The sequence below is a fragment of the Hyperolius riggenbachi genome, chromosome 4 (assembly GCF_040937935.1).
Source record: "Hyperolius riggenbachi isolate aHypRig1 chromosome 4, aHypRig1.pri, whole genome shotgun sequence".
Classification (NCBI taxonomy): domain Eukaryota; kingdom Metazoa; phylum Chordata; class Amphibia; order Anura; family Hyperoliidae; genus Hyperolius; species Hyperolius riggenbachi.
Genome location: NC_090649.1, coordinates 59,542,846 through 59,566,865, shown reverse-complemented (window position 1 = coordinate 59,566,865; position 24,020 = coordinate 59,542,846). Strand labels below are relative to the sequence as shown.

At 45.3% G+C, this 24,020-nt stretch overlaps 1 protein-coding gene across 1 annotated transcript in view; it reads right to left on the bottom strand.

Annotated features, from left to right (window-relative positions):
* Window positions 1-24,020, bottom strand: part of LOC137504649 (L-gulonolactone oxidase-like) — a 238,772-nt gene that overhangs the window by 100,814 nt on the left and 113,938 nt on the right. Inside the window, exon 8 of the mRNA XM_068233231.1 lies at window positions 21,545-21,621. Within this exon, the coding sequence (XP_068089332.1) occupies window positions 21,545-21,621 (77 nt within the window). The remainder of the gene's footprint in view (window positions 1-21,544; window positions 21,622-24,020) is intronic.

Here is a 24,020-nt window from a genome sequence, read left to right as displayed (position 1 = left end):
TGCAGACTGTGATCAGCCTAAATGTTTCGCTGTTAAGTATGCATGGGATCCTCCATTCGAGAGGGGAGAGATGGAAGCCCTGGTCTGTGAATGGAAGAATGATTCAAGTTCATTTTGTCAATTTTACAGTGCAAAAAGTGAAATGGTATTGAACGCATGCATTAAGTCAGCCTATAACCTAATAGAGGCTGGTGTGTGTAGGTATGACTGTGTGGCTCCCTTGATTGATGTGTGGGAACTGATTTTGGATGATTTTTATGTGACTCCGAATTCGCAAATTTGGCGTTCTGACCCGCCTGCTTCAGCACCTTTGGCTGATTCAGCAGGTGATTCGGAGCTCTTTTTGTGTGAAATTGAAGTTCCTGCAATTCCACCCTGTACCATGGATAACTCAGTGTTACTTCCCAGTAAAACAGAAGCCACTGATACATTCTTAACCTTGCCCTGCGCAAATTTCTCAGCAGAGAATCCAGAGGTCCTGCTGACTTCCGAGTCCAGCCTAGCCAGTATTCATGACTCTTTGTTTAGTGAAACAGACACCAGAAAAATCTTGCCTGTCTCTGCAAACACTTCTGCAGAAATTACCTGTGTTAATAAAGTTCAACTCCTGTCTGATCCAGCAGATGCGCAAACATTGTGTCTTGATCTTCCTGTTTCTACACCTCGCTCTAGTTTCGTGAATAGCTCAGAGCATCTGCTATGTGAACCTGAAATCGCAGAATTATTACCTTGTTCCGAAAATTTTCCAATAAATTTGCCCTGTACCATGAATTGTGCAGTAGATCTCTCCAATGAAACTCAGGTCACAGAATCATTATGCTGTCCAGCAGGTGCTTCCATGGTTTTGCCCTGCAATATGGACTGTTCAGTGATCCTGTCCAGTGAAGCTGTGGTCGCAGAGTCTTATGCTTCACCCAGTATTTTGGATACTTTAAACCCTCTAGCAGAGGAGGCTGAAGCACTGCTTACCTCAGTTGGTGTTGCAGTAATATTCACTTGTCTAGCAGCTGTTTTGGAATTACAGTCTGCTCTAATAAAACTTGATGAATTTCTGCCCAGCAAAGCAGAAGCCATTGAAATATTGTCCTCGTCAGCAAGTGTGTCAGATACCTTGCCCTGTACACAGTCTGATTTAACCAATGTTGTTGAGTCCCTCTCCAGTGTTGTAACAGCCGAGGAACTCCAGCCCTGTCCTCTGAATGTTTCAGAAGTCTTGCCCTGTAACATGGATAATTCTGATTCTCTGGTCAAAATAATAGAAATCTCAGAATTTCAGTCCGGTCTGATGAGTGTTCCTGAAACCCAGCCCTGTATCCTGAAAGATTCTGGTTCTCTGGCCGCTGTGGCAGAGGTTCCAGAGTTCCCTTCCTGTCCAGGGAATTCCTCAGTTTTGCCTAGTCCAGTGGGGGCTGCTGCAATACTGACTTGTTCTGCAGCGCCTCATGAGCTCCAATCCAGTGTATTAAATGAGTCTCTGTCCAGTCCAGAGGTAGTTGTGGAGTCCCTGTCTGGTTCAGTGCATACATCAGAAGATTTGTCCTGTCTTGTTAGTGCCCCTGAATCTGATTTGTTACTGACTTTGCTGGAATCAGCGACATCTAAGTCTGATCCAGCATTCTCGTGTAAAAGTCCAGTAGTTGCGAAGTTTAGTCATGATGATTTTTTTTTGGCCAGTCCTGGTTTTGGTCCTGTCTTGGCTGACCCTGAGGCTCACAGTTCCTTGACATGCCCAGAGGTTTCTCTTGTGCCGGTGTGCCCAGATGTTCTTTGTGTGCCAGAATGCCCAAGTGTGTCTAAGGTGTTAGCGTGCTCTGATGCTTCCTTAGTGGGAACACGTTCTGATATTGCCAGTCTGCCTGCATGCCCAGAGATGGTTCTGGTCCCTGAAAGCCCTGATATTGATGTTTGTCCTTGTGGCCCTGACTCGGGAATTGCCCTAGGTTCCATAGGGGTTCTTGATAGTTCTCCATGTGAGCCTAAGGGGCATTCTGACCTATGGGGATCTCTTTGGAGCTTCAAGGTGTTCTGGGAGGTCTCTGAGAAAACTTGTCCTGGTGCCTTGGACTGGTTCAACAGTGGGTTTTGTGTTGGTAAAGACAGTACCGGTGGGCATTGCAAAGGCTTTGGCGTTTCTGAACTGTTCCTGGAAGGCGGTGGGTATCGCTCAGGGAGTTTCGGAGGGCTTTCTTCTGGAAATCATGGTTCTGATGGGTGTCACACTGGGGCTTGTAGTACTGATGGGCATGGTTCTGTAGGTTCTGGTTCTGATGGGTCCAGTCTTGTGGGGACTGATTCTGGAATTCGGTCTTGCCGGGCTGTCCCGGTCATCATGAATTATCAGTCAGACTGTTTTGTTGGAAATTTCAGTTTTGAAAAGCGTCTGGAATCCACTTTTAAAGGCGGGGGTACTGTAATGATCGCTGCTGCAGCAGCTATTACTGGAAGTATTAGTGCTGCAGCTCAGGCAGTTCTGATCTATTTCCATGCAAGTTGCATAGCTTTGTCTGTCTTTCCCTGCTGTCAGCTTGTGACTGATTATCATTCACCTGTGTGGGAATCTGCATGTCTGCTCCCATTGGATAACCTCAGTATAAAGATCTGCTTCCTGCAGGGTTTCCTTGGGTTTTCATAGCTTCAGCTTAAGCCAGTCTTGCTGTCGCTTTAGCCCCCGATCGTGTTTCTTGTTAAAGATACTTTGCTGGTCTTTGCATCATATATTGGTTCATTGCCAATATATATGCATACCAGCACGTTTATTATTTTCCTTGTATTTGTGTTACGTTGATATATCAGTGTTGCTGATATATACGTACACGAACTGTTTATTTCCTGTGTTCAGTTAGTCAGTTTTCCAGCACGTTTTGGTAGTTTGCGCGTACCGTGAACACCCGTGCTGAGCTAGTTATCCTGTTCCTGGTACCATTTGTGGATTGCGTTCATCTCTGCGAAGAGATAACGAATCCTTCTGAATCCTGTTCTGTCACTGTTTGTGGATTGCGTTCATCTCTGCGAAGAGATAACGAATCCTTCTGAATCCTGTCCTGTTACCGTTTGTGGATTGCGTTCATCTCTGCGAAGAGATAGCGAATCCTTCTGAGCCCTGTTCCCTGTTTTGCTCCAGTGTTAGTCAGCGTTCCTGCTTATGTCATATATCGGTTCATTGCCGATATATACATATGTTAGTCAGAAGTTACAAATAGTTTCATTGATAGCTGTAATTGTAATACGCTAGGAAAACATACTTATTGTATATTTATCTGTGTTACGTTCTTCTATCTCAATCCTGCTATTTTCTGACTATCCTGTCCTGTCTTTGTGAGGCACGCCATCGCCGCATCGCATTGGCTGCCTCATTCCAGTCTGTCTGGTTTTGGACGCTTGCTGTCGCTAAGTAGCCGCTAGCTAGCAAGCGTTCATTCTGACTACCTGTCCTGATCTCCTCAGTTCTGGTTTATGCGCTCAGCGCTACTTTGCGCTGAGACGTTATAACGAAAGCATTGTTTGTGGCTGTCAGATCTGCACTGGCTCTGTGCGCCACAATCTCCTATTGGAGTCAGTCCTCCCCTCCACTATACTAGGGATAGCCTGTTTCCTGGTGCTAGTGTGTGTACCTCCTCCACGCCAGCTCATGCGTTGCATGCTGACTGTGGAGAATACACCACCAAGCCTTACATCCTGATTATGGAGGGTGACCCAATGCGCAGTGAATGAGAGGTAATGTCCCTGCCCGTGGCTGCTGCTCCATCCATCCATGGTGAAATGTACCCTGTCACCTATTGAATGATCAAGTGACAGAGTAACATTCTCCAGCGTGTGTTGATACAGAGCAGGGACCCCGGTCTTAGAAAAATAATGGCGACTTGGGATCCGCCATTCTGGTATTCCATACTCAAGTAATTGGCGAATAGCGGACCCCTCCTCCACAATAGAGTAGGGCAGCAGCTGCTGGGCCATAGCCTGTGCCAATAGGCCATTTAGCCTACGGATTCTACGATTGGAGGGAAGTGGTGGCCTTGTTGGTCGCATTACCTCGCTGATCAAGGGCTGGGTGCTGCAAGATGATGAGGATCGTGCAATGGAGGAGGATGTGGTCTGCCCTCTGTTACCTGACTGTGTTGCAGAGGGAAACCTAGCTGGAAGAGGCGGGACAATGTCAGACGCTGGAGAAGAAAGGGAAGGCGAATGGGACTGTACAGTATTACTCTCTTTGCTTTGTCTGCCCTCTAGAACTTCTTGGATAAGGTTATACTGCCTCTTGTGGTAGTTTTTTAGGTGGGAGTGTTGTGCACCTGTTCCCACGTTTGACAATTTTTTCCCTCTGCGCATCCTGAGACCGCACCCTGGAATAGTACAAATGACAATCAGAGGATCAACGGTTGAGACGGTAAAATATTTCCAAATTGGTGATTTCTTCTTTGAAGGTTTATTTAATGAGGTTACAGTCCCAGGCCCTCCAGTATGGGAGAGGGTGCCTTCAGATGAAGGCTCTGTCTGCGGCAGCTGCCTACTGTTTGCTGCACCTACACTACCAGAGGAGACCGTGTGGGCACTAGGCTGAGACGCCATAATACGCTGATGCACCCTCTGCCGATTGGATTCATCAGAACTGGCATCACAGTCAGGAGAATAATTTGGATCCAAGACCTCATCATCAATGTCTCCCTCTTCAGAACCCACCCCCTCATCATGAACACCAAAGGCAGGAACTTGTTGTTGTGGGGAGACTTCACACGGCGGGTTGAAATTTTGCTCCCTTGACAGCTGCAATGGATTATTGGGTTTGCACGCTATGCTCTCATTATCACCTGCCACGACTGCATGCGTGAAGTCAAGGTTAGCATTCTCCTCAACATCAACCTCCAGTAAACTCTGGCCATCAGGCAGATTTATGTGTGCCTGCTGAAGAGCTTCATCCTCAAGGTTGTGAAAATCGTCATCATATAACATTGGAGACTCCACAGGTTCAGGAGTTTTGGGGCCAGCTTTTTGAGCAGGCATGGGTGTGCTACTCATGGTACTGCAGCTGCTAGGTAAATCGACATCAGGGGACTGGCTACTAGTGTCCCTTGTCACCCAGGCCACAATTTCATCAGCCTGTCTTTCACCAATGCGCTGTGGTGCCTTTGAAGATATAAAGGACCGCATTAGGTTGAAGCCTCTTTTTGGTGATTCATCACAACTGCCTGATGCTGAGTGGCCAGCACCTGCTGCAGCTGAGCCGACTCTACCTGCTGATGATGTAGCCCTGCCTGCTGTGGACTGTCCCCTGGCTCGTGCAGATTGTACCTTGCCTGTATCAGACCCTCCCCTGCCTGTCACTGATTGTCCCACATTTGATGTGGAGTGTCCCCTGCCTGAGGCTGGCTGATCCCTGCCTGACAAATCACCGAACAGAGATCTTTTAGCAGTACTTCCCCTGCTTATGCCACGATCACCACGTCTTCCAGACATGTTACTAAAGTTTTGGGGAGTAGTAACACAGATAGAACTTTATTGTAGGGGATGGGCAACAGTACAATAGAAATTGTTGGAAAAAAATAAAACTAGCAAAATTAAATTAAATAAAACAATTTGAAAAGTACAAAAAACGAAAATGAGAAGAAAAAAAAGGAAAATAAATCTAAATAACTTTCACTGGCTCAGTGGAAAAAACAAAACTTACATACAGGGGTTATATGTGTCTGCCTGTTACTGACACTTAAAACAAGTACTTGAAGAAAAAAACAGATATATATATATATATCACTGGCTGTTGATGAACACAGACAGAGCCTCTACCACTGGGTCTCTATCTGTCTGAAATAGCTGATAAACACTGAAACATATCACTGGCTGTTGAACACAGACAGAGCCTCTACCACTGGGTCTCTATCTGTCTGAAATAGCTGATAAACACTGAAACAAAGAAATCCCAGTCTGAATAATGCCCTACTAGTTAAATAAACAAATAAACTTCCTCACAGTCTATAGCAATGACTACAATAAAACAAAATGCTAGAAAAGGCAAAGAAATGGTGTATATGAGTTCTGCAATGTGCTCTCTCTCACTCCTTCTCCTACAGAAACAACAACCCACAAAGTGAAACTAACATGGCTGCCAGATTATATGCTAGGAGGGTGGGTCAAACTACAATTGGTTGTTTAGGATGTATCTCAAAAGAAGCCTGTAATATGATTGGACAATCTCTAATACCCAGACACTTTCCGGTGTCTAGTAATTACTATTATAAGCGAAATTACTTTCATTTTCAAAATTAAAACGTATTTCTGTTTAAAGCTAACAAGTAATTACAAAATTCGCGAAATTACGATGAAATGCGAAATTACGTTATGGTTTAACGCGAAATTACGGTATGTTGTAACGCGAAATTACGTTATGGGTAAACGCGAAATTACGGCATGGGTAAACGCGAAATTACGGCATGGTTTAACGCGAAAGTACGGCATGAACGAAACGCGAAATTTCGCGTTGAAAATTACGCTTACGGTATTTTCAATTACGATTTTAATGGCAATTTCGCTACGCTAATTTCGCATCGTAATCGCAAATTTCGCATGCGTAATTATAGTAATGCGAAATTACGAAAATTTCAGCTCAACTCTAGGTGCGTCTTATATGCCAAATGCACAAAAAAAAATGTTGCAGAGTGCGCAGGGAAGCGCTTACCCATCTTTCCGCCATGCTCCTCTTCCCCTCGCTTCAGCCGCGATCCTCTTCACCTCCTCAGGCGCAGTGAGGGGACAATGCCACTAATGCTTTTCTTTTCCCCCTTCAGGACCTGGCGGCGGAGGTGGCATCCGAAAACTGCGCCTGAGGATGTGAAGAGGATCGCGGCTGAAGCGAGGGGAAGAGGAGCATGGCGGCAGGAACAGGTGTAGTATTCATGTCATTGTAGTGCAGCTTAGTGTTAGTATAGTACAGTGTAGTGTAGTGAAGCTGTGTGTTGTGTCAGTGCATTGTAGTGTAGTATAGTGTAGTGAAGGGGTATTGCAGTGGTGTGGTGTGTTAGTGCAGTATGGTGTATTGAAGTGTATTAATGTGTTGTGGTAGTGTAGTATATTGTATTGCTGTGTAGCTTAGTTGTTAGGGCAGCAGGGATTAGTGTAATGTAGATAGAGTAGCTTAGAGGCAGTTTTTAGGGGGTAAAAGGTCCATAAGACGCCCCTGCAGTGTAGACGCACCTAGGTTTAGTTTATCTATTTTTTTTCTTATTTTTGCCCTCTAAACCAAGGTGCGTCTTATATGCCGGAGCGTCTTATATCCCGAAAAATAGGGTAACTTTTTCTCTTAAGATTTCTCCTAGGTGATATTTTCACATCATAAATAAAATGTTTTTAAAGTGTACCTGAGATGGATTTTTTTTTACATACATGGGGCTTCCTCCAGCCACTTCCAGGCTGATCGTTCCCTCACTGTCCTCCATCGGCTGGATCCTCCACAATTCTGTCCTGAAGTCCTCCAGTCGGGGACAGTCAGCGCAGGTGCAGCCCAGACACGCACACTCCCCCATCACACTCCCATCGCCAGGAGCATTCTGCAATGGGAGTGCAACGGGGGTGCACTGGGCAGGGCCACACATGCACAGAATGATCCAAGGAGCAACCAGCCTAGAGGGGGCTGGAGGAAGCCTCAGGTATGAGTAATTTTTTAAAATCCCCGTCTAAGGTTTACTTTAAGCCACCAGCAAGTAAGAAAATCCTATATAATAAAACCCCACGTGTCCCTGCGTCATCCTCCTGTCTCTGTGTCTACTGCTCATGTGTAGCCATTGGAACAGGAGGAGGATGGGGCTGGAGGGGGGGGGCAGGCATGTCTGCGCAGCGTGCGTGGCTTATGCGGCAAGACCCTAGTGCCGTTTTTAAACAGGCCTTAGGCCTAGTATTTATAATAATTTTGACAGTACTTTTTCACCTACATTTTCAATTGCAGAGTGCAAAACGTATTTGTAAACAGAAGATAAAAAATTAGGAGAAAACTTTGGAGAAAAGTTAATTGGATCAGGCCCAATGTGTTGTCATCATAGCCAAACGAGAATTACCAATGACAATTCAGACACTTGAAGAGTGCTGAGATATCATCAGTAGCTCAAGGTCAAGTAAGGTCGTCCTCCAAGATAATTTTTCAAGCGATGCTAGGGAATGACGCGCCTACAGTAGAGATATTTCAGGCACACAGGAGTTAATATGACAGTTTTCTGTAAGTCCTGACTATGGAAAGTCCACTAAAGTGTATGCTGATGATTAATGATGTGATGAAAATGGTGTATGGCGAAAGCAAATTAGCTGTTCCTGCCCAATTCAGCGGAAGGTGCCTGTGTAAGCGTCTCTATTTCACGCCAGACTGGAGTCCGCTGCGAGCCGGCAGCGATCATTACTTCCTGCGCTGCTGGCACTAAGGTAAAAGACTAACTACGGAAGACACTTCATGCTTCTCAGTTCAGGTGTCCTTTAACCACTTGGGAACCGGCTATTAAACCCCTCTTATGGAGCAGGGCAATTTTAATTTTTTTAGGTGTCCCCAGTTTAGATAGCCAGGCATAGGTATTCCCAGTACAGAAAGCCAGTAATGGGTGTCCCCAGTATAGATAGCATGCATTACTCACCTCCCTAGATCCGGCGATGAGCAGCTCTCCCTGACTCCTCTCTTCTCGGGATCCAGCCTCACACTGCCACTAAGTTCAGGGTCCCAGCTTGATGACATCATCAAGCCGGGACACAATATTAGAGGCAGAACGTGAATGAATGCCGGGCAGAGCTGAGGGAGAGCGATGATCGCCCGAGAACCATCAGGAGAGGTGAGTCCCGGTCCTCTTCAGCCGCTGCTGCCTTCAGTGATCACTACGATCGTCATATGACAGCTGAATATCCCCTCTCAGGTGTGTGCGATCAAGTCGGGAACGGCGAGACTAAAGGGGCGTTACAGTTATGTCTTGTCAGCCACAGACAGCCACACAGAGGATGTAACTGTAACGTCCTTAGTCCCAAAGAGGTTAAAGAGAACCAGGGACCTCACCAAGAGGGCACAAAGGCATGTCATGGAACAGGGAACATGCCTTTGTCTCCCATTTGCCCTCACTAAAATCCGCCTCGGGTGCACAGCAACACAAAAATTCCACCATAAGTTCCTCCGATGACCTCTTCCACATATCTGTATGCAATCCTCAACACATTTCACATAAGAGTTCTGATTGGACTTTCATTCTCTGGCCAGAACAAGAGAGAGGATAATAACTCACTCTATGGTGCACTCAGAGAAGAGGCTCATGGTCACTGCTTGCAAAGCATTGCTACCACTGTGGACCATCTTGAGAGATGTGGTAATGGCGTGCAGTGATCGAACGCGAAGGAAACCCCCGGCTGGTGTCTCCCTTATTGTACATGCCCCTCTCCACCCCATCTGGTGCCCCTGCATAAATACTTTATCTCTTGGCCGCCTAGCGTTGTGTCCTGACTCATCTTCCGGCTTTGCGCACCACGTGGTTCCCGGAGAGGTGAGGTAACGAGGCGATGTCACAAGGCAGATTGCAGAAATAGGTCGGGAATAAGCCTGTGGTTTATGGAAGCCAACAGATCTCTCTCTGTTTCAGAATCGATCAGAGAGATCTGCCTATTGGATGATCAGCTGCCAAAATTTGCATGTATAGGTTTAGTTTCAAGATTTTCCAAGGTACCTCTACTCCGGATCAGAGAATAATGGCGCACACCGCCGATGCATAAAAATGGCGCCACATTAAAAAGATACGCTTATCGCTATTTATCATTCGTACTGCATAATAATTGCACACGGGGAAAAAAAAGGAAAACGGCACACAGAAACGTTATTTAACAATAGCGCTGTTCATATGCCAAACAGCGGACGTTATTGCGCACAGTAACGTTATTTATCAATAGCGCCCTACATAAGCCAAACTGCAGATGTTATTTAACTGCAAAACGGTGAATGGATTTAGTGTAACACTGTCAAAAATTCTAAAGATGTTGCAGATCGAGGTTTTAAAAAAACAATATTAACGTTATTAATGTTATCAACTTTTTTCAAGTAATGTGCAGTACTGTAAACGTAAACTAACGTTATCAACTTTGTGCAAGTAATGTTTGGTACTGAGAACGTTAACTAACATTAATACATTGTGACTGTGCAGGATTGGCTACCTATACTGGGGCTGGAACCACCTATACCTCGCTACCTATACTGGGGCACCACCTAAACCTGGCTACCTATACTAGGGCTGGAACCACCTATACCTAGCTACCTATACTAGGCCATCACCTATACCTGGCTACCTATACTGGGGCACCACCTATACTTGGCTACTTATACTGGGGTGCCTATAGCTTGCTACCTATATTGGAGGCACCTGTACCTGGCTAACCTATACTGGTGCATCATCCATACCAGGCTACCTATACTGGGAGCAACTATACCAGGTATACCGGGGCACCACCTATAGTTGAATACCTATACTTGGGCACTTGTATCTTGCTGGCCTATACTGGGGCACCAGCTATACCAGGCTACTTTTACTGGGGGCATCTACACCAGGCTACCTATATTGGGGCACCACCTATAGCTGGCTACTTATACTGGGGGAACCTATACCTGGCTACCTATACTGGGGGCAGCTATACCTGGATACCTATACTGGGGCCCCTATACCTGACTAGGGCAGGGGGACAAGCTGAAACAGAAGAGGATAAGAGGTAACACAGGGGGATAAAAGAGGCACAGGGGGAACAGAGGCGGACAAAACAGGCACAGGGAGAAAAGAGATGAGACAGCAACATGAGGTCACACAGAGGGACACAAAAGAGGCACAAACTGAGGTGAGACCGAGGGGGACAAAAGAGGCACAGGAAGAATAGAGGGGGACAAAAGAGAACGGATAAAAGATAAGAACGGACCTACAAGTCCCTATCTCATTTGTTAACTGGGGACTACCTGTACTTTGCTAGTATTTGACTCCACCCACAACATGCCATGGTCACGCCCACTTTTTGACGCATCGCGCTGTGCATGCCGCTTTCTTCAGTGTCAAAGCCATGCACATTTTTCGCCGCAGCGCACTTTGCGCACGGACACGGGGTTGAGTGTCTAGTGGGCGGGCACAGCAACCAGTAGGTGGGGAGGGGGGGGAGGGGTGAGGGGCAGGCCTGATGATGTGTTAGGGGCCCCAAAATTTCTGATAGTGGCCCTGCCCGTAACCAGAGTTGGCCCTCCCTTGGATTGCAGAAGCTGCTCTCCCCTAGTTACTGGGTACCACCTTGGTTTTTTATTTCATTGCCCTTCCACCGGTGCCCCACTCACATAAGTTTTTAAAGTGTACCAGAGACGAAGAATAAAATAAGTTTTATACATACCTGGGGCTTCCTCTAGCCCCCTTTACGCTGATCCGTCCCTCGCCGTCCTCTGCCGCTGCCTGGATCCTCAACAATTTGGCCCCGTAATTCGGCAAGTCGTGGCAAATTGCTGCAGGTGCAGAACACTCTCGGCGATGGGAGCACAAAGGAGCGCGCACAGCCGGGCAGTGTATGCGCGCAGCAAGCCCTGACTTCCAAAGTTACCAGGCCTGATTGTGGAGGAATGAGGTGGTGGAGGAGGATGGAGAGGGACAGATCAGCAAGAAAGGGGCTATAGGAAGCCCCAAGTATGTATAAAACATCTTTTATCCTTTGTCTCAGGTACACTTTAAGTAGAGTAGATACAGTTCATTGTCGAGCACAAACTTTCGCCGCTACAAAGGCTAAAATGTTTTCCGTATTTCAAAAGCGTTCTCTCGCTGCACTTTACGGTAATTAACATCTCCCATCCCTGTAATCACACATTAATAATGAATGAATGTATTTTTCATTGAATTTAGCACCCAATGACATTTATTTTTCAGAAGCGAGCGGGAGAAGCGAGCGGCGCGGTCCGCAATTCTCTGCCTCATCTAATTACCCATTTACTTGATTGTGATTTAATGAAAGACAGTCGACTCGAGGAATGTGGCGTTCAAAGCCGGGATAAAACAGGTGAAATCTATTTCATGTTACCCCTCTGTAATCATCAAAAGGAAAGATGAGAATCTGGGGGCCGCGTTTCATTTGTAGCGAGCCTCAAAGGGAGATGCTGTATTGTGAATGTTTGATCGGATGATCATTCCATTAATAACACTGTCTGGAATATGAGAAGGTTTCTGAAAGACCAAAGGTGGCCACACATATTACAATTTTGTTTTATATTGATTCAACCAATTCAATCAAATTTTTCGGGTGATGAATCAAGTTTTGAATCAAGCAGTATACAGAGGATATCGTATTTGTTTCCTTTTATAGGACAGCTGAAGTGAGAAGACTATGGAGGCTGCCATTAGGGATGGTCGGGAATTGCCGATTTCAGACTCTGTGGAAATTGCGCATTCCGCCAATGCAGATTACCACTACCGCTGCATTCCGACAGTATTTATACTGGTTGAACTCGATGGACGTATGTCTTTTTTCAACCAAAATAACTATGTAACTATGTAACTATGTATTTAGCAGAGTTCCGACAGTATTACGATTTCCGTGGATTTCCGTTTTCCACAGAAAATTTCGCCTACTGCTTACCGCACTACAATTCCTTATTCTGTGATTGGTTTATTCATCCCGAGTATTCTGATTGGTTTAAAATTACAGACTATTAGTAGGGCGGATTTCCACAGAAATTTCCGCTACCGCTTACCGCACTACAAATCCTCATTTTCTGATTGGTTGATTCATCCCGAGTCTTCTTATTGGTTTAAAATTACCGACTATTGGTACAGCAGATTTCAGCTGAAATTTCCGCTACCGCTTACCGCAATACAAATCCTCATCCTTTGATTGGCTGATTCATCCCTAGTCTTCTGATTTGCTTAAAATTACAGATTATTGGCACTGTCCAACGAATTCCGCTCGCTAATTTCTGCATTCTGCATTCTACGCAAATGTGATTTCCAATCGGAAATGCAGAAATTTCCATTCTGTGGAATCGGAATGAGCATTCCTAGCTGCCATATTTATTTCGTTTTAAACAAATCCAGTTGCCTGGCACCCCTTCTGGTCTATTTGGCTACTGTAGTCTCTGAATAACATCAGAAACAAGCATACAGCTAATCTTGTCAGATCTGATTGTGTGTTATTGTGTGCAGGACGACACAGTGACATTGTGCCGGTGTGAGCAGGTGCAGAGCACTTCTGGCTGCAGGGACGTCTGCGCAATACCGCTGGACACGGGCAACCAGGACTGAGCTGCGTGGTGATTTAGCTGAGAAAGGAGGGGGACAGAGGAGGACGGGGGAGTGGTGGGCATGATGACTGCATCTAATACATGCCTTCTCCCCCTGTTTTTAATAACGCCTTCAGCTCTGGTATCCTTTAATGAAAACAAATAAAAAATGTATTTCGCCCCCAAAAATTACTAAAACACTAATAATAGCAGAACATTTGTGGCCTCTGAGAATCTCTTAATGGCACTCCCACATGTTCTGATATTTAGTTTGGCATGTGCCACTAATTACCTGAGAAGCTTCAAGATGCCCAGACAAAATGCATTGTTTTTGTGCCTGATAGTCTGTCCTTTAGGAATAATTGTTGATGGCAGAAGAGAGGTCCAGGAGGATAAGTATGGAATAGTGTTTGTTCGTTTTGGCCAGGATGAGGTCGTTGGTGACCTTATTGAGTGATGTCTTTGTGGAGTGTTTGGGGCGAAATACAGATTAAAGGATTTGAATAAGATGTTGAGTAAATGGGACAGTAGTTTGTAAGCCAGGCACTCAAGTAATTTTGAGGCACAAGGAAGAAGAGAAATGGGGTGGTAACTAGACGGCAAGGACAGATCAAGTTTATCTTCAGTAATGGACGAACAATGGCCCACATGAAGGCAGAGGGAACAGGGCAGATGAGAAGGAACAGAACATGTCTGAGGGAAAGGGGTTGGGGAGGTAGTGGCAGGTGAAGATGAGAGAAGAGAGGCAACCTCATCTACAGTGGTGGGGCTGAGGGAAGATAGTGGAGGATCAAGGGAGAATGGCAGGAATGGGAAGGCAGAGAGGGGCAATGAGATTTGGAAGCCTGGGAGGTATTGAGAGCAGAGAAGTAGTTTTGTTTGGCAGTAGAGCGGGCCATGGTGAAAACATGCAGCTTTGATGTGTAGTTCATGAAGTCGATGGACGTATGTCTTTTTTCAACCAAAATAACTATGTAACTATGTAACTATGTAAGTCAGTGTTAGGGTGTAACTTCCTTCACTTTTGATCTGAAGTGCGAGCCGCACCCTGGAAGGTGCAGGTGTGGGTGGTATGCAAAGGCTGGGGGTTGGTGGGGGCAGTTAGGGTGGAAAATAAAGGGGGAACGTCATATTTGGTGAGAGGGAGAGGTTGGAATGGTTAGGTGTGTATGTGTGGGGAGCGGGGTTAAAGTTAGGCGTCAGTGGGGGATGGCTAGAGTTAGGCATTGGTGGAGGGTGGTTAGGGTTAGCCATCAGAGTGGGGGTGGTTAACGTAAAACGTCAGCATCTGCTAATGGAATTTGCACTTCAAAAGAGTAGGATATAGGGAAATATAGCGGCTATGTCGGGAGCCCACATTTTTGGGTGCCCTTTTTTGCATATACACCGCCTGTCATATACACTGCCTGTCAAAAAATAGGTCACCTCCTGGATTTAACAAAGCAGATATCAAATAGGGAAGAGCCTCCCTTTGGATAATTACTGTATGTATATGATTATGTGCCCAAAGAATAAGTCACCTGACGATATGAACAAACGTAATGACCAGATTATTCCATCAGTGAATTTCTCCTTTCCTCATGGCACGGGCATATTCCAAGAGGATAACACCAGCATTCATCAGCCTCACATCCTGAAAGAGTGGTTTAGGGAGCATGAGACATAATTTTCACACATGAATTGGCCACCATGGCATCCAGACCTCAACCCCACTAAGAATCTTTGAGATGCTGCTCCAGAAGAACTTGCACAGTGGTCCGACTCTCCCATCATCTCTGCAAGATCTCGACAAAAACATGAATGCAACTCTAGATGGAAATAAATGTTGTGACATAGCAGAAGCTCATCAAACCGATGCCACAGCAAATTCGTGCCAAGCTGAAGGCAATCCAAAGAAATATTAGAGTGTGTGACCGTTTTTTGGGGGACAGGCAGTGTCACATATCAGCGCACAAAAATAACCCCATGCTGGTCTTTCCTCTTCTCACTTATAGATCCTTGAGAAAGTTGTGGTATCTGAAATAGCTTTTACTTTTGGAAGTTGCTAACGAACTTTGTAGATAAATGTCTAACGCCCTTTTAAATCTCTCTGCTGCACGACATGAAAGACGCCCTGCAGTTCCGAGGTTCTTAATATTTTTCTTTTTTAGATTAAACTGCTCTTTTACCTGCAGTCAAGGGTGACATTGAGTCCTTTTATGAGGACCTAAAGCAGGACCTTTCATAAAGTGACACATCAGATGCCTTGGAGAACTTAGGTGTTCGCCGTGGTAACTCTTTAAAAAAAGGTAAAATGTCTATAAAATCGAATTAGATTGTCTGCGCACTTTAGATGTGTCTCTTGGCCGTACCGCGTGGGGCATTCACGAGTTTGGAGCGTAGATAGCTTTCTCCCTATGAAATGGAAATTGACTTTACATGAAAGAGAGGCACGTGTATTTAAAGAAGCCTTTGATGTGTGCAGGCTCGGTAATGTGTGTCAATAGTGCTCTCATCAAACCGTGCCGGCCGAGGTTAAATGGCTGCAATCGCGAGCTGGTGTATGCATTATATATGGTGCTATCTTAAAGAAACAGGCGGAGGTGCAGCAATCACGCCACTGTCATCCCCCTCTCCATACGCACTTGTAGTAAATACCAATTTGTATAGATTCCGTAGCGGCCGCGGTGCAAAATCATCTCACATAAGCGGTGGGAATGCTCCACATCGTCCTTCGTAAAATAGTAAATATAGAAGATTAATTTTTATTTGAAAGTGGAATGTCAGCCAATTACAGAAAATAAAATCCTTTAATCCTCTTAGATTTTCATCCGGTAAATCATTAAATGAATATATTTAAGTAGATGTAGCGCAAGTTCCTGAAATCTGAAATAAAAACTCTGCTGGACCAAATTATTAAAGTCACCTGCCTCTTGACGACCAGCTAACGCCGATTGGCGTAAACTGGTCGTCTGCGGGTTACCATGGAAACGGGCGCTCGATCGAGCGGCCTTTCCATGTCAGTTCACGGAGGGTGTCTCCGTGAACAGCCGGAGAGCCGCCGATCGCGGCTCGCCGGCAAAATGTAAACAGGCGGGGAAGAAATTCCCGCTGTTTACATCATACGGCGCTGCTGCGCAGCAGCGCCGTAAGGCAGATCGGCGATCCCTGGCCTCTGATTGGCCGGGGATCGCCGGCATATGATAGGCTGAAGCCTATCCTTCAATGCGCAGGACGGAAATCCGTCCTGCGCAGCTCACAGGGGGAGGGAGAGGGAGGGAGCGGCGAGACGGCGGAGAATGTTGCGGAGGGGGGCTTTGAAGAGCCCCCCCGCTAAGCAAATGCAGCCGGCGGCGATCAGACTACCCCAGCAGGACATCCCCTAGTGGGGAAAAAAGGGGGGTAGTCTGATCACCCTGCTGCACTCCTGATCGGTGCTGCGGGCTGTAGAGCCCACGCAGCACCGATCATTGAATAATCCCCTGGTCGGCAAGTGGTTAATGTTGTGTCCACCATGTGCCACCACTAACAGCTCAGATCCATCAAGCCGTGGACTTCACAGGACCTCTAAAGGTGTTCTATGGTGTTCGTCACCATGACGTTACCAGCAGATGCCTTGAAAAGGACCTAAAGTGTAATTTGCTTTCTTTGCCTTCCTAAAACAGAAGGTATTTGCGACAATTCAGCTTTAAGTGAGCAGCTGTGGTTTCCCAAAATGCATCACTCTAAAAATGCGAATTATTTCTTCATGCCCCAGAAGCCAGGCTTACATCCAGAACCGCTGGTGTATAGCAAACCTGGAGCTTATAAATTTTAGAGAGCCACATCAACCTAATATGCAGACAGACTGTTTCAGTCTTTCTGGTCTTCATCAGTGCATGACAGGTATTGATATGCCTCTATGGGACTAGGGATGGTCGGAAATCCCGCTTTCTGATTTTGCTGAAATTCTAATTTCTGCCTATGCCGATTACCGATTCCTCAAATTTCCAATCTCCACTTTTCAAGGGGTCTTTTTTTGGTCATGTTTTGCATTCTCTGATTGGCCAAATACTTACGAGTTGACTCTGCATCCTCTGATTGGTCCAATGCTTCCAAGTTCTGTGATTGGGCTAAAATTACCGAGTTGTGGTAATGCAGTAAATCCGATTTCCGTTTTCCGATCCGAAATCAGCATCAGAAGTGCGGACATTTCATTTCTTCAGAATTCGAAGGAACATCGCCATATGGGACAGGGCTTGGCCCAGAACTACAGAATACCCAGATAGTTCATGGTGATCCAGGACCTCTAGGAAGGTATAGGGGCCAAAAGAGACCAAAAAGCTCTCCTACTAAAAAGCAACACTGAGTGTAATTTGCCCTCTCTGTATTAAATGGACCTGTAATGATTTATAAACTGAGCACTTATAAGTCCACATTAATGTGCTTGACACTAAGGGGTGGGGATGGATCGGCAAAGTTTATGATAACAAAATATGTTCAAATCTTTGTATTACACAATATACAACGAGCCCCTGATTAGTCGCTATGACAATGAAAGGCGTTGTACGGGAGCCATGGATCGACGGGGAAGGTGTGGACGTTTAGCTGGAAGCGGCAACGATGAATATACGCCAAGCTGTGTGTTTGAGTTTGCTGGCTGCGGCGGGCAGTTGCGAGAGTGGTTAACACTTCTCAACTCTTGAGAAATACCACAACAGGATACCAGCAAGTGAGCCACCCATTTTCAAGCTCTGAGCGGCCTCATAGCAGCCTGCCCAGAACAGAGCTTTATTACAGGTTAGCCTTTCAAACTTTACAATTATTTTACATTTTTTAACAAAAGCAGTTGGTACTTTTAAGCTATGATGGCGTCTTCTTATTGATTAGAGGGATTCCTGGAGACCTGTTATTGGGAGAAGAAGCCCAACAGCATCGCCAGAGAGGCGAGAGGTTGTCCACACACCATAGGCATGAACAGAGTCAGGACAAGGTACTCCAGCACCCAAGGCTGGGACACCAAAATGTGCCCCCCCATCCCTCTCACCCCAGCCTCACACACTGATTGATATCAGACTAAGAGTCGCCCCAGGGCCCCCAACTCCCCCCCAAACACCTTAATCTCTAGTTATCTGGCTTGCAGTCTCTGCCATGTATCCCCTTTTCTTATTTCTCTCTGCTTCAAACACAAAAGGGGAATAATAGCTGATTGAGTTGTGTGCCCCCTCCTACACTGCGCCCTGAGGCTGGAGCCTCTCTTGCCTCTGCCTCGGTCGTGAACGGGCCCACTTTGGCCACGGGAACTGGTGAGTTACAAAGTGCTGACTTATCCCATTTTTACATGTGACAATACACTTTATTTTACTGCTTTATGCTCCCAGTATAACAGATTACAACTCTTTGCTGAAGAAAATGTGCAGAGATAAATTATACACCACCATCAGGTAATGCAGCTTACTCAGAACAGAGAGGAACAACAGACAGTACAGGAAATCACAATACCATAGAGATCATTACATCATTTTACAGACAGTGACATCTTGTGTTTGCTTTACTATACTGCAGTTTAGGTAATAATGTTGTTAAACCTCTAACATTTTTGTGGTTTCCAATGTGCTTTTAATTTGTTTTCAACTAGGCAGCTGGATGGGTGTCACCGGTAACGGATGCGCCGGAGGGACACGGACAGGAGCCAGGAGGACCTTGCAGCCTACGGTGGGCTGGAGGAAGCCCCAGGTAAGGGAAATTCTTGATTATACGGTACTGCTGAGGGTCCCTTTAAAGTGAACCGAGCATCATTTTTAACACCCAGTGCAGCTCTATAGCAAATTAAACATGCATTCTAAAAATGTGGTTTATTATTAAAAAAACACCTTTCATTTTACCTCATCTTTTTACATTTAAGGGTTAAAATACACACTTCTTGCATCCGTGAAAGGACCTGCGGTTGGAGAGCAACAGATGATGGAAGTCAGATAAGAAATCACCTCATTAGACTTAATTGACCACAAACAAACCCTGAGCCTTCCCCATTGTACTTCAAACAGAAAACATAAGATGCACTTGGAGAATTTCACACCTAGCCTGCATAAGAAATTGTAAAAGCAGCAGGGGTTTTGAACTCCTGAAACATGGCAGCTCTTTCAGCTATTTGAAGCCAGGAGCTGCTTAGATCACTTTAAGTAGCTAGAGGTGCCACAGAAGGGAGATCTTGTCAGTGGAGCTTGGTGAGTAACCACTACTCTACACTCTCATTAGGACTAGGCAAGAATGGAGGAAGACACTTGGGGAGGGGAAAGAGCTGCCTTTCCATCATCAGGCGCCTGTAGGCACGTGCCTACAGTGCCTAATGATAAATCCGGCCCTGCTGTAACATGTAAAAACAAAAATACATCATAACAAAAAAAGTGCAGTACATTTTGTACATGAAGATAACTTTGTTTATATGTCTGAAATGCTGTAACTCAAGTCATGTGTAGTAATCAGAATCAGAATCAGAATTATTTGTGGTACACACAGGCGTAGAGCTTAGTGCAAAAATTACAGGTTTACAACAGTGAACGTAACTGACAAATTGTGCAAAAGGTGCATAAAAACAAACAAAACAAAAAGGTGCATAAAAACACAGACGGACTAAAAACAAAAGATAACGTGCAGGTATAAGGGCCTAAAGTGGCAGTTCTGCAGGATGACCGGGGGGGCATGCTGGGTGGGCATGCAGTGTAAGGGGCACTAGTTTAGAAGGCGCACTGCTTGGGTGAAAAATAGAGTTCCTGTGCCTGGAGGTTTTGGTGGGAATAGTTCTGTAGCGGCGGCCTGAGCGCATGCGGATGAAGAAGCGACTACCGGGGTGGAGGGAGTCTTGCGCAATCCTGTTTGCCCTAGATCTTAGCCTGGATGCATGGCGGAGGTCCAGGGGTGGCAGGGGTGTCCCAATGATTCTCTCCGCAGCATTAAAAACCCTTTGCAGTTTGTACCTGTTGCTTGCAGTAGCGCCTGCATACCATACGATGATAGAGGAGCAGAGGATAGACTCGACTGTAGCCGTGTAGAAGCTTGTCATCAGCTCCTGGGGCATGCCGAACTTCTTCAGTTGTCTCAGAAAGAACAGCCTTTGCTGGGCTTTCTTTTGGCATTTGGTGATGTTTTTCTCACCATCTCAAGTCGTTGGTGATAGTTGTACCCAAGAACCGAAAACTAGATACTTTGACAACTTTAGAGCCTTCGATGAGGACAGGATTGAGAGGTGGAGGGTGCTTCCTCAAGTCTACAATCATCTGAACAGTCTTTGCAGCTTTAGGACAAGCTTGTTGCTCTTGCACCAGTTGTAGATACGCTCAATCTCGCTCCGGTAGGCGTGTTTATCCCCACCACTGATGAGGCCAAGGATAGTGGTGTTGTCCACGAATTTAATAACCTTGATGCAGTCTGCGGTTGAGACGCAGCTGTTTGTGTACAGAGAGATCATGTCTTGGAGAGATCATGGAGAAGCATGTGATCAGTTTGGTCCGGTGATAGATATGCAAGTCTCTGATTTGTCATGATCATGTGCTAAAGTAGGATGTGATCAAAGCAAATCAGAGCTTTGCAAATCCATCAGCTGGGGCTGTGGAGTCGGTACAAAAATCATCTGACTCCAACTTCAACTCCTCAGTTTATGAAACCACCGACTCCAACTCCAGGTAGCCAAAATTGCTCCAACTTGGACTCCTTGAGTCCGACTCCACGGCCCTGCTATCAGCTGATCAGACAAACCACATGCTTCTCCATGAGTTCTCCTGGACATGACCATCACTAGTTGTTTGCAGTTAGGGGACTGTCTGTACTGTATGTCATTTGCACCTCATTCTAATAAATGTGATGTGCTGAAAAATCAAAAAGTGGGGTGCTTTGTTGGGAATGGGGGTTACATGTAGAAGGGGTTTGGTAAGCAAAGAAGGCAATGGAGAAATATAAATCAGCCCTTGGTTCTTTGAACACAGCTAATCCAGCACAGGAGATTTGGGCACAGCCGACGCCACCATAGACCGTAATAGGAATTACGGCTATAGCAGAGCAAAGGGAGTAACTTCGGTGCCGTCAGAAGACGGTGCTGAAGTTGCTTTTGAAACACAATAATTCGGCCTCCAGCAATTGCTGGAAGCCAAATTGTTTCATTCCCCCACCATCCATGGCGGCCTGGAGGGGGAATAGTATTTAACACGGCCGGGACTTGTGCAGGAGCAGGATCAGCCATATACCGGCTGTATCCTGCGCCCAAGTCTCCCAAGCCAATCCCTCGTGGACTCCATCCCGATGAGCCACGTATGAGTAATATAGACAATCTGCTAAGCAAATGGCGTGATCATCTCAACGTACCTTATCCATAGAAGAAACTCCAGCAAGTAATATCCCACAAAGCTGTCCCAGAACCAGCTGGCTTTGGAGTATGGGAGCTAAGGGATGAGAGAAAAGAAGAATTAGGACAACTCTCCATTAATTAATTAATGTCCGTCCCAAAGTAAATCATGCTGTAATGGGCAATCAAGGATCTTGAAAATGATTCCAGTGCAGCCATTCATCATCTATAGAGGGACGCAGTTAATTCTCCGTTTTAAGGACAATGAGGCAGCCTGGCTCAGATCATTTGTAAAGAAAAGGCATTTACAATTCCAATTCTCATTAATCTGCAAGAAATCCTTCATACTTTGTATGTTCCAGCACAAGCTCCGGCAAAATGAGCTGCATACATTAGCAGTGTGAAGCGCGGCAGCAGCAAGGAGGCATTTACCAAACTAAGGATGGAGTGTAAAATACAGAAATCTGATTATATTGGTCAAGCTTTACTCTAAAGTATAAGTGGGTTGCCAAGGACTTATCTATTTAGCTCAGGAAAAGAAGTTCAGTGTAGACTCCAACCTCATGCCAGAGTAGAAAGGAATATGGAGGCTGTCATCTTCATAGCTCCCAACTGTTCCTCCTGTATATTCACCAGCTTGCCCGCTTCAGCGATATCAGGAAATTTTTATTTAAAGGTACAGGAGTCTCAGGGGGGATTCCATACATCGGTAACCCCCGTCTGAATGCGCCAGTATTTGGAGGGACAGTCCCTCTTTGGGAGCCCTGTCTCTCTGTCCCTCTTTCCTCCTCATTTGTCCCTCTTTCAGGACCGTTGTCCCTCTTTCTATGTAAATATATATATATATTTATCTACTAAAAATGTGTTTGATTGACTCCAAACTTTAGTCCCATCCTTTCAATTGATATATTTATTATTTTCAAATGTTAATATGAAGGAAAATGAAGCAGGATAGAAAGGACCAGTGTGGTTTGAATGATAAAACAACATATTTTTCTAATGAAATCTTTTTTCTTATGAAATCTTTATGGTATGCGTGATTAGGGGTATGATGGAGGCGTGGTCAGGGGTGTGGCATGGGCGTGGCTTAAGTGTCCCTCTTTCTCATCTCAAAAAGTTGGGAGGAATGTATCTTGTTTCACCTTATAAACAATGTCAGTTGCCTGGCTGTCATGCTGAGCTTTTGGTTTTAGCTGTGTTTGAGTCACACACCTGCAACAAGTATGCAGCCTGTGGAGTCAGTGACTTATAGTATTAGAGGCGGAGCCTCAGTACAGATGTCTGGCAACCAGCATTGTTATTAGGGAATGAAAATGGTAGCTTCGGAATTAAAAACAGGAAGTGACATTTATACAAAAGACTCCTCCCACATGGGGACGGGTCAGACACAAGAAGGGTGACACCCATAGTTGTACAAAAAACTGGAATGGAGCCTCAATACACCAATAAAAACAGTATATATTAGTGCAAAATATTAAGTACTATGCTTTATTCAAACCATCTGGCCCTCTAGTGTCTAATTGGAAGATCAATTTAGCTTTGAACAACATTTACAGTAGTTATCCCCATCCAACTGGACGAATCAGTCTTTTTGCAACCCTTTGAAACAAAAGGACTTCATATCCCGCTGATGTACGTGGACAAAACGCTTTGCGACATCCGAAGTATTGCCAGTCCTGTGTGAAACGCAGTAATAGTCTGATAGTACAACCCACATACTGATCCCTATACTTCTTTTATGTGTGTATTGAAGACTCCAGTCCTATGTATGTACTGACTATGGGTGATGGTCAATTCCGTCATCCTTCTTGTGTCTGACCCAGCTCCATGTGGGAGGAGCCTTTTATATAAATGTCACTTCCTGTCTGTTTTTGCTTAAAGAGGAACTCCAGTGAAAATAATGTAAAATAAACAGTGCTTCATTTTTACAATAATTATGTATAAATGATTTATTAAGTGTTTGCCCATTGTATAAAATATTTTAAATCCCTGATTTACATTCTGACATTTATTATATGGTGACATTTTTACTGCTGACAAGTGATGTAGTTGCTGTATGCTGTTTTGGCAGTTGGAAACAGCTGTAAACAGCTATTTCCCACAATGCAACAGGGTTCACAGACAGGAAACTGCCAGGAGTACCACGGTCCTAAGAGTTTCTTGTGGGAGGGGTTTCAGCACAATATCAGCCATACAGCGCCCCCTGATGGTCTGTTTGTGAAAAGGAATAGATTTCTCATGTAAAAAGGGGGTATCAGCTACTGATTGGGATAAAGTTCAATTCTTGGTCGGAGTTTATCTTTAAGCTATGACTAAGGACGTCATGTCTGAAATGTGTCAGCTGTCATTTCTGTCTTCTTGAAAGTACGAATAAAGAAAGCGTGGATATTATCTCATCACGATGTGCTGCAAGCTCTCCTATGTTATGGTAGCTGATCACACGCTATGTTGCTATGTGGGGGAATGACAGAGGAAAATGGAGCGGCATGACATCAT